Raw genomic sequence first — 10,441 nt, forward strand, 5'->3', positions numbered from 1 at the left:
CTTTGGTTTGGAGGCTTCACGGACGTTTCCTCGGTTACCTCTTAAATAAATTTTCTCCGTTCGATAAGACGACTAATTCTATGGAGCTGTCATTGTACCGGCCGACGACGAGTAGTTGTATTTGGGCTTTGTTAATTGGGTCGAGCCCACTAATGCATGGCAAGTGGTAAGTTGGCAATTAAAGAATCACAAAGGAGATCAGAAGATTCAGAACATCTTTTTCACCATTGAAACACAGCTCGATAGAGCAATGAGTGTGGGCTATAGTTGTAACATTACCAAGTATTCAAGGTTTTCTCTATAAAAAAAAATAACATGGATATGATTGAACATGAAAGAAAACCATGAGGTACTGTAGTGGGCCCACGAACACGTCGGCCTGGCCCATAAGCTCGGCTGGTAGGAGGTTCCCGGCCCAGCAGGTCGGCTTGGATGGGCCGCGCGGGCTGCAGAGCCCAAGCACGCCCTAACTAAGCTATGGAGCCCTAGGGAGAGTTATGCTCCCATAAGGACTCCCTGTTCTACTAGGAGACTACTACCTGTGACTCTATAAATACCCTGCGTGGGGAAAACACAAGGTACGCTATTCATAGCACAATCTCTACTCTTTCACTTACAAATCTTCCTCTGACTTGATCGTCGGAGTTGCTACAGGGGACCCAGCCCCGCAGCTCGCCCGCGCGCAGGTCGGACGATCCGCTCGTCCCTAGCACCCGGTCAGGTCGACCTCACTTCGGCAGTCGCATCAATTGGCGCCGTCTGTGGGAACACGTTACTTCTCTCGCGAATCATTGCCGAAGAACTAGGTCTCAAAGGAACGCTGGTGGTCCAAGGGATGGAGCGAAAGCGGCCCCCAAAACTCTCATAGAAGGATCCGACACCCGAAGGGCAGGGCGGGCCCTCACGATCACCCGAACCTTGTAACGGTCACAATAACCTGCCTCGAAGCGATCGGACATACTCCCAAAGGAGCGGTCGTCATTCGAAAAAGCCCTAAGGTAACAGCGACCTGTCAGGATCCCGAACTGGGAGCCCAATCAAGGGGCAGCGGACCATCGGGAACTCACACGTGAGCAGGTCGAGGTCGTAGAGCCATCTCACAAGAATTCCCGAACTGAACATCCGGAGCCCGTCCGGAGGCTCTCCCCCCGGAGGGAGCGACAACAGGTACGAGACGAGCTTGACCTAATCCTCGACCCGGAGGCGGAGAGGTATATTGCTTCCCCCTTTGTGCTTGACATCGAGGAATACCAACTGCCCGCGAAGTTCAAAATTCCAACCATGAAACCTTACGATGCCACCACGGATCCGGAAGACCACCTGTTCGTATTCATGACGCAGATGCGCTTACAAACGGCCGCGGATGCGGTCAGGTGCAAGACCTTCCCGATGTTCCTAGAAGGAAGGGCTCGGCAGTGGTTTCAGGGGCTTCCCCCCAGATCGATCAGCTCTTTCACCCAGCTCGCGCGAGCATTCTCGGCACAGTTCGTTTCCTCACGAGCCTTCTCTAAAAGCACCGCTCACCTTATGACCATCCAACAAAAGGTCGAGGAATCACTGCGTGAATACATGGTGCGGTTCAATAACGAATCCCTCCAGGTCCGTGACCGAGACGACAAGGTGGTCATGGCTGCCTTCATTAACGGGCTACGGAAGCAGAAGTTATACACCGAGCTCGTTGAGAGACCGCCCAAGTCAGTTCGGGAAATGCTGGATCGAGCTCATGAGAAGGCCAATGCTGAAGAGGCTAACCGCTTGAAGAGCGCTCAGGAGAGGCAGAGGGACGACAAGCGCCGAAGAATAACCGACCAAGGAGACGCTCGACGTGACCAAGGGCGGAAGCCTACCTATGACCACCCGCCTAGAGGCCGACCCCTAGGGGGAGACAAGCCTTGGACTTCCCTCACGGCTCCCCGAGCTCGGGTCCTCGCGGTGATGGAGCAAGAGGGACTTTCCCGACCTCCCCGGCCCTTGGCCGGGGATAGAAACAGGAGAGATCAGGACCTGTACTGTGCGTACCACAGGGATGTGGGGCACGACACTGAAGACTGCCGCCACCTTAAGAAGGAAATTGAAAAGCTGATCCGGAGGGGTCATCTTGGCCAGTTCGTCCGCGAGGGGCGAACTGATCAGAAGCAGGGAGGATTCAAACGAGATCGGGCGTCCAGCTCGCACGACCGACCTCGGGGTCCTCGGGAGCGGACTCCGGTACGTGGGGTGCCGAATCTGGCGGGAGTAATCAACACTATTGCAGGGGGACCTGCTGGAGGGGATAGCCATTCGGCTCGGCGAAATAACAGACCTCCCCCCAGTGGGGAGAGCTCAAACAAGCGCTTAAAGATGTACGAGGAGATCGTCTATGGGCCGGAGGATGCGGTACCCTTAGCTTCCAATAACCACGAGGCAATAGTGATAGAAGTCGTCACGTGTAACTATAAGGTAAAAAAGGTGTACATTGACAATGGGAGCGCCATCGATGTGTTGTACTACAAGGCCTTCAGAGAACTGCAGCTGGAAGACAAGCAGCTCATCCCAGTTCGTACTCCCTTGATAGGTTTTGCAGGTCCGCTGGTAAGGCCTGAGGGGATGATAACCCTTCAGGTCACTATTGGGGAGTCACCAAGGTGCCGAACTGTTTCGGTGAATTTCGCGGTGGTAAAGGAGCCGTCCTCCTACAACATGATATTGGGACGTCCAACCCTAAACGCACTCCGAGCTGTCTGTTCGACCTTACACCTCAGCATGAAATTCCCCACTCCCGAGGGAGTGGCCGAGGTGCAGGGAGACCCGGAGGTAGCTCGAGCCTGCTATATTGCGACCCTCAAGGGTAAGGAGAAGCTGGTGGCGCAGACAGTCCTTCTGGAGCCCTGGGAGCCTACTGAGAAGGAGGAGAGGTTGGAGACGGACGAAAATCTGCTCGAATTGCTTGTCAACCCCGAGCGACCTGATCGTGTGATTAAGGCGGGATCTGGACTAAACGAGCAGGTAAGAAGGGCCCTGGAGTCCCTCCTGGAGGAGTACGCCGAGATCTTTGCTTGGAGTGCCGAGGACATGCCAGGAGTTCCTCCCGAATTGGCAGTCCACAAGCTGCATGTGGATCCGAGCATCCGGCTAGTGAAACAGAAGAAGAGAAACTTTGCACCTGAACGCAACGAGGTCGTTAGAGAAGAGGTGGGCAAGCTGTTGGAGGCTAGAATTGTGAAAGAGGTCCACTATCCGACCTGGCTGGCCAACCCGGTGCTGGTCAAAAAGGAGGACAAGGCTTGGCGGATGTGCGTGGACTTCACCGACCTGAATAAGGCTTGCCCGAAGGATTGCTACCCTCTCCCTCGCATCGACCAGCTGGTCGACTCAACAACTGGGTACGAGATCTTCTGCTTTCTGGATGCTTTCAAAGGGTATCACCAGATAGCTCTGGATGAGGAGGATCAAGAGAAGACTGCCTTCATCACCGAATACGGTACGTATTGTTATACCACCATGCCATTTGGCTTGAAAAATGCAGGCGCGACCTATCAGCGGCTGGTCAACAAGCTGTTCAAAAACCAGATCGGCCGAAACATGGAGGTATACGTGGATGACATGCTGGTGAAAAGCCGAACTCAGGAGCAGTTCGTCGACGACCTCAGGGAGATCTTTGACGTCCTACGGAGCTCGCGGATGCGACTAAATCCCAAGAAATGCACCTTCGGGGTCAGGTCGGGCAAGTTCCTTGGATACATGATATCAAAAGACGGAGTAAGGGCTAACCCCGACAAGGTAAAAGCCATCATGGACATGGCTTCTCCCCGAAGCATAAAAGAGGTTCAACGGCTAGCTGGCAGGATGGCGGCCTTGAACAGGTTCTTGTCGAAATCTGCAGTTCGGGGTTTCCCTTTCTTCAGGGCCCTGCGAAGAGGCCCTCAGTTCGAGTGGACCCCCGAGTGTCAGCAAGCGTTTGACCAGCTGAAAGCCCACATCGCGCGATTGCCGTCCTTGACCTCTCCTGCGCATGGAGAAACCTTATTTATCTATCTAGCAGTAGGGGAGGAGGCGATCAGTGCGGTACTAGTTCGGGAAGAAGGAAAAGTCCAGAAGCCTGTATACTATGTCAGCCGAGCTCTGCAGGGCGCGGAGACAAGGTACACCTCGATTGAGCGATATGTCTTGGCGTTAGTTCACGCGGCTCGGAAGCTCAGGTCATATTTCCAAGCTCACCCTGTGGTGGTTATGACCGACCAGCCACTCAAGCAAATTCTTTCAAGGCCTGACGCCTCAGGGAGAATGGTGAGGTGGGCCGTGGAGCTGTCCGGATACGACCTCGGCTACCAACCTCGCACGGCCATTAAGGCCCAAGCATTGGCAGATTTTATAGCCGAAGGGGTCTCCTTCGGACAACCGGAACCACAGGTCAAACGGACCAGAGACGCAGCCGAGGCCCCGCAGGTCGGAGAAGCTGTCGAGGCCACGCAGACCACCCAGTCCCGAACGACCCAAGGCGTGGCAGAGGCCAGGCAGGCCGAAAAAGCTGTCCAGGTCGAGCGAGCCACCAAGGCTTTCGAGGCCGAGCAGGCGGAGGGACATGTCAAGGTCGGGCAGGCCACAAAGGGAGCTCAGGCCGGACAGATCGGAGAAGCAGCGGAGGCTGAACATGCCGAAGAGGCTGTCGAGATCGAACAGGCCACTGGCGAAGTTGATCAGATCATTCCAGTCTGGACCCTGTTCGTGGATGGGTCGTCAAGCAAGGAAGGATGCGGAGCAGGGCTCCTCCTGACTAGCCCTATGGGGGATGAGTTGGCCTATGCCCTGAGATTTGATTTCAGGGCCTCTAACAACGAGTCCGAATATGAGGCCCTGGTCGCAGGGATGGTGATAGCTCGGAAGTTGGGGGCCGAGTCAATAGAAGTCTACAGCGACTCACAGCTGATAGTCAACCAGGTAGGGGGAAGTTACGAAGTTAAGGAGGAGCCCCTAAAAAGGTACGTCGCCAAAGTGCATGAGCTAAGGGCCCAGTTCAAAGTATTCGCGCTCAAGCAGGTCCCTCGGAGCCAAAATAAGAGGGCGGATGCCCTGTCCAAGCTAGCTTCCACCTCGGTTGGCACGTTGAACAAAGAAGTCTTGGTGGAAGTCGTCAGAAATCGGGCGTATGACCAGGTGGACTTGTCTGTTATTCAAGTAGTGAGCTCATGGATGGATCCCATTGTACGGTGTTTAGCTAGTGGAGAGCTCCCTCAAGACCGGGTGGAGGCGCGAAGGGTCCTCCTCAGGTCGCGGGGATACGAGCTCTCAAATGGGGTGCTTTACAGGAAATCCTACCTACGCCCGTGGCTGAGGTGCATTACTCCGGAAGAGGGACACTACATCCTGCGTGAGCTGCACGAGGGCATATGTGAAAACCACGTCGGCCCGAGGGTTTTGGCCAAGAAAGGAATGCTGTCTGGTTACTACTGGCCGACCATGTTCTTGGATTCGATTGAGCTGGTAACTCGGTGCAAGTCCTGCCAGCTGCATGCGCCGATCCATCACGCCCCGACTCAGGAGATGATCCCTCTTCAGAGCCCTTGGCCTTTTTTCCAATGGGGAATCGACCTGTTGGGTCCATTTCCCCGAGCTCCAGGGGGTTATGAGCATGTGGTTGTGGCTGTAGACTATTTCACCAAATGGGTGGAGGCCGAGCCCCTTATCACCATTAGCAGCAGGTCGGTGCAGAAGTTCCTCTGGAAGAACATCGTTTGCCGATTTGGTATATCCCATGTCCTGGTCTCAGACAACGGACGCCAGTTCGCTGACGTTGCTCTTCAAGGTTAGTGCACGGAGCTCGGAATCCGGCAGCACTTCACCTCGGTAGGCCACCCTCAGGCAAACGGTCAGGTCGAAAACGTCAACAGGACCATACTGCACGGCTTAAAAACACGGATGGAGTCCGCCCGAACTGGGTGGTTGGACGAACTGCCGACCATACTGTGGGCTTACCGAACCACTCCCCGAACTGCTACTCGGGAGACTCCTTTCGTGCTGACCTATGGAGCAGAGGCTGTGATCCCGGCGGAGATAGGTGTTCCTTCGAACAGGGTTCAGAACTTCATAGCTCAGGACAATGAAGAGGAGCTGCGTCTTAACCTGGACTTGCTGGAAGGAAGGAGAGAAGAAGCAGCTATACGCATGGCCAAGTATAAGGGACAGATCGCGCGACACTACAATGCTAGGGTAAAGCCTCTGGCTTTTAAGCCAGGGGACCTGGTCCTGAGGAAGAACAGCGTAAGTCGGCTTCAGGGCACTGGCAAGCTGGGTCCAAATTGGGAAGGACCCTATGTGGTGAAAGAAGCAGACCGAGCTGGATATTGCAGGTTAGCTCACCTCAGCGGGGAAGAGGTCCCTCGTACTTGGCACAATTCCAACCTGAGGATTTTTCGTTAGGCTCGCACATGACAGTTCGGCTAAAGGTCAAAACTTCGATTAATGTTGATGTATTTCGTTAACAAGTTATTCTGTCTTAGAGTAGCTCGTTTAGGTCGGTATCGGGCCGAACGGGTGTATCTTGTGACAAAGTTTGTCGAATAAAACTAAGTATGAAGCAAAATTATGCAAAAGGCTTTTCATTGAATTCATCAAGACTGTTCAAAAGGGAGCCGAGCTCATACAAAACAAACTGCCTACTGACAGTTCGCATTCTACCCTAAGCCCTATTCTAGTTTTCACCCTCCTCTTCCTCCTGCTCGGATTCGGGGGTGGTCACTGGCAGCAGGGGGTCGGCAACCAGGTCGGCCAGCTTCCGTCCGTGCGTATAGCCCTCCACCAGGCGGTCGAGCTGCTCCACGGCCAGGGGGTTGTAGCTGGGAAAGTTCCCCAGGTCGAACCCAGGTAGACCTAGCCCTTGCACTTCTTGCAGAGCCTGGGAATACCTATGCTGCAGAACGGGGGTATTCAGGATGGCCAGGTCGCCCCTGAATTCCTCGGACCTGAGGAAGGTCCGCACGCCCTCCTGGCTTCCCTCAGCCCTGGCCGCTCCGCTTGCGCAGACAACCCAGCTGCCTTCTGCTGTTCCTCTTTCAGCTGGGAGGTCAGCTCGGCGTTCTTTTTCAGTTCTAGCTCGAAGTTTGTGTGGACTTGCGCGAGCTGCTTCTTCAGGCCTTCAGCTTCGGCCACTGCTGCTTCGTTCTGGCTGAGCAATTTCTCGTTGGCCGTCTTTGTTTCACTCAGCAGGGGAAGCAGGCTTTCGTAGCGCCTGGCCAGCTCGGACCCAACCAGGTTTACCTGCGCCGTCCCCGTGTAGAAGTAGTTGAGGAGGTCGGATGACTCCATGGCCTTGGTCAAGTTGTAGTCCCGTGGGAGGATGGCCCCGTGAGCGAGCTCCCGTGCCACCTCGGGGAACTGAGCTCGGTCATTTATGGATAGCTTCCACGGGGGGCAGAAGTGCATGGGGTGCTGGTGCGTCGTCAGCCGAGTCTGGGGGTCGAAGAGCAAGGAGCTCTGACGTTGCCACAAGTTAGGGGGAGCTTCAGCTCGGGCTTGCTCCTCGGCTGAGTTCACGCCGTAGTGGCCGCCCTGAGCCGTCTCAGGTGTGGACCTCTCTTCCCGAGCTGGGGACGAGGGCGTTTCCACCCTAGCTCTCTTGGCAGTGGTCTTCTTTTTCTTTTTCTTCCCAGCCTCAGCCGCCTTGAAAGATTGGGCAGGAGTTGGTTGAGGTATGGGAGCTGGCACCGAGCTGGTTGGGATGGCCGAAGGACTCTGCGTAGCAGCGCCTGGGTTGCTGGTGCCACCGATGGACAGAAGTGAGGAAAATCGCTTCACTACACAAACAGAGGGCCAGGAGATCAGTAAAACAAAAAATATATATATATATAAAATAAAAATAAAAATAATAAAAGGATGATGATAAAGGAAAATGGACGGAAGGGCAGGATGGTTACAGGCGTCCAGCTCGTCTGTCGAGAGTGGCCTATCCTCTAAGGAGGGGTCCGAGGAGCTAGCTCGGATCAACCCCGCCGCCCAGAGCTGGTTGTTGCTGAGTTCCTTCACGTCCAGCTTCGCGTCCGAGCTGAGTAGGCGGCTAAGCTCGGACACGGGGAGCAGGGACGGAAGGGGATCTGAGACTTGAGTCTCTGCCCTCCAAGTAAGGGGAGGGAAACCTAAGTTCCTCACAAAGAAGAACTGGGGCTTCCAGTCCTTGATAGAAGAAGGTGCCCCCGTGAACAGCTCGCGGGTGGGGGTTTTCGCCCCACTTCGTCGGGCAAAGTAGAACCACCCAGGCACCTTCCCGCTGACCTTCATCTGGAAGAAGGCCCGGAATAGGTCGAGAGAAAAGGGGATCTCAAGTACTCGGCAGAGGATGAAAAAACCGAGGATGGAGCGAACAGCGTTGGGATGACCTGAGTTATGCGAATGCCCCAGAAGGTAAGGATAAAGAAGAGGAAATTGGGGATGGGCAGGCGGAGACCAGCCATCAGCTGATCCCTGTAGATCGCCACGAAACCAGGAGGAGGTCGGCTGGCGACCTCCCCTGGGCGGGCGGCCCTGGGCTCGAATTGGGCTGGGATTTCGTATTTTCCCGCCAGCTCGTCAACATCTTTTTGCTCCAGGGCTGGGGGGATGGTGTCGACTTCCCCAAAGTCGCCATGCGGCCCCTCCGAGGTCCCTGCCACCGTCTGATCTGGAGCTACCCGTTCGGCAGCTCCGACCATAGGTTGGGCAGGTTGCTCGGCTGGGTTCATTATTCTAACAGAAGACGGATTGGGAGAGACTGCGGGTTCTGGCCCAAATGAAATAGAAGGGGTAGAGCTGAGGGAATCTGAAGAGCTGCTATCTAGGAGTATGGGGCTAGCTGTTCTGTGTCTATGGGCTGAGCTGGTGACGTCGGAGCTATCAGAACTGTAAGAAGACATAAAAAGAAAAGGGGAACTTACTGATGGAAGGAGATCGGGTGGAAGGCTGATCTAGGTAATGCGCGAACTGGCTCTGGACTCCTAGGGCAAGGCAACCCGACGTGTTCTCAAAGGAAAAAGGATGAAGCAGCGAGCTAAGGAGTGAAGGAGCGAACTAAGGAAATGAGAGAAGGAGAGTGAAAATGACGCTTGGAGGACCCTATTTATAGGCAGCGATAGCGCGGGAAAACGAAGGGGCGCGCAGTTATTAGAGCAGTTATGGGGAACCGTTCCTAACCGCCATAATTGGCCGAGGCGACGATTGAGGTGACAGACGCGAACTGACGCGACGGTTGCTTGCACCACTCTCTGACGGCGGGTCCCACAAGGAGCTGACATGACCTCCTAGAATTCGGCCTAGATTCACGCGCACGATCGATGACTCTAGACTTAAGGGGGGGCTAGTGTAGTGGGGCCCACGAACACGTCGGTCTGGCCCATAAGCTCGGCTGGTAGGAGGTTCCCGGCCCAGCAGGTCGGCTTGGATGGGCCGCGCGGGCTGCAGAGCCCAAGCACGCCCTAACTAAGCTATGGAGCCCTAGGGAGAGTTATGCTCCCATAAGGACTCCCTGTTCTACTAGGAGACTACTACCTGTGACTCTATAAATACCCTGCGTGGGGAAAACACAAGGTACGCTATTCATAGCACAATCTCTACTCTTTCACTTACAAATCTTCCTCTGACTTGATCGTCGGAGTTGCTACAGGGGACCCAGCCCCGCAGCTCGCCCGCGCGCAGGTCGGACGACTCCGCTCGCTCCCTAGGCACCCGGTCAGGTCGGACCTTCACTTCGGCAGTCGCATCAGGTACCAATCTATCTATCTATCTACTACCGTTAAAAATTACGATGAGTTTTGGTGGTTAAAAATGTAAGCAGAAGTTGGTGTTAGTTTTTGTAATATCTAAACTACTCTCATCACCAATAAATGGACAAATTGCAAAATGGGTTTGTTTGGATAGAGTATTATTTGAAATATTATTTGGAATAATTACTGTAGCACTTTTTGTAATGTGATGTATGTGAGATAAAAAAGTGGTTGGAAATATAAAAAGGTTGGTAGAAAAATGTGTTTATGATGCAAACCAAATATTATTTGAAAAATTTTGATATTCAAACAAACATTGATTTCCTTAATAATTAATAGGAATTGTGCTAATTGCTACAAAAATGAAATTCCCTTGAGCTGTAGTAAATTATATCAAAAAAAGGACAAAATATCCTTTTGAGTAATGGTGAATTAAACCAAAAAAAAAAGGAGAACAAATTTTATTTACAAAATATCCAAGTTTATAGAGTACTTCAAATATGAAAACAAAAAGATTAAATTACATATAACTCCCTTGTGATTGTGCATAATGTCAAATCCCCCTATATTTTTATATAAAGTGAAAAATGGACAAAATACACCATCGTTACGACAATTGAACTAGATGCGATCTAAAAGTGCATGTGATAGAACTATAATATCCACTTAATCTCCCTACGATTTGTATGCCTATCCACTTTATTCCCCTCTATTTTTGTGTTTATCCATATAAT

At 53.2% G+C, this 10,441-nt stretch overlaps 1 protein-coding gene across 1 annotated transcript; it reads right to left on the minus strand.

Annotated features, from left to right (window-relative positions):
• Positions 1 to 6,903: 6,903 nt before the first annotated feature.
• LOC113772916 lies at positions 6,904 to 8,861 on the minus strand. The gene is made up of 3 exons (XM_027317417.1): positions 8,349 to 8,861; positions 7,890 to 8,250; positions 6,904 to 7,769 (listed from the first exon to the last, which is right to left on the minus strand). Exons 1-3 carry the CDS (start codon positions 8,859 to 8,861, stop codon positions 6,904 to 6,906), a joined length of 1,740 nt encoding a protein of 579 aa, XP_027173218.1.
• Positions 8,862 to 10,441: the final 1,580 nt, after the last annotated feature.

The sequence above is a fragment of the Coffea eugenioides genome, chromosome 6 (assembly GCF_003713205.1).
Source record: "Coffea eugenioides isolate CCC68of chromosome 6, Ceug_1.0, whole genome shotgun sequence".
NCBI classification, from domain to species: domain Eukaryota; kingdom Viridiplantae; phylum Streptophyta; class Magnoliopsida; order Gentianales; family Rubiaceae; genus Coffea; species Coffea eugenioides.

What these genes read in the sequence shown, in the direction of transcription:
- LOC113772916 (XM_027317417.1), bottom strand. Translation starts at nt 8,861, where the DNA reads ATGTCTTCTTACAGTTCTGATAGCTCCGACGTCACCAGCTCAGCCCAT. An exon ending in GGGGCATTCGCATAACTCAG is followed by an intron (nt 8,251 to 8,348) that starts GTCATCCCAACG and finishes GCCTTCTTCCAG; the next exon opens with ATGAAGGTCAGCGGGAAGGT. An exon ending in GACAGACGAGCTGGACGCCT is followed by an intron (nt 7,770 to 7,889) that starts GTAACCATCCTG and finishes CTGTTTGTGTAG; the next exon opens with TGAAGCGATTTTCCTCACTT.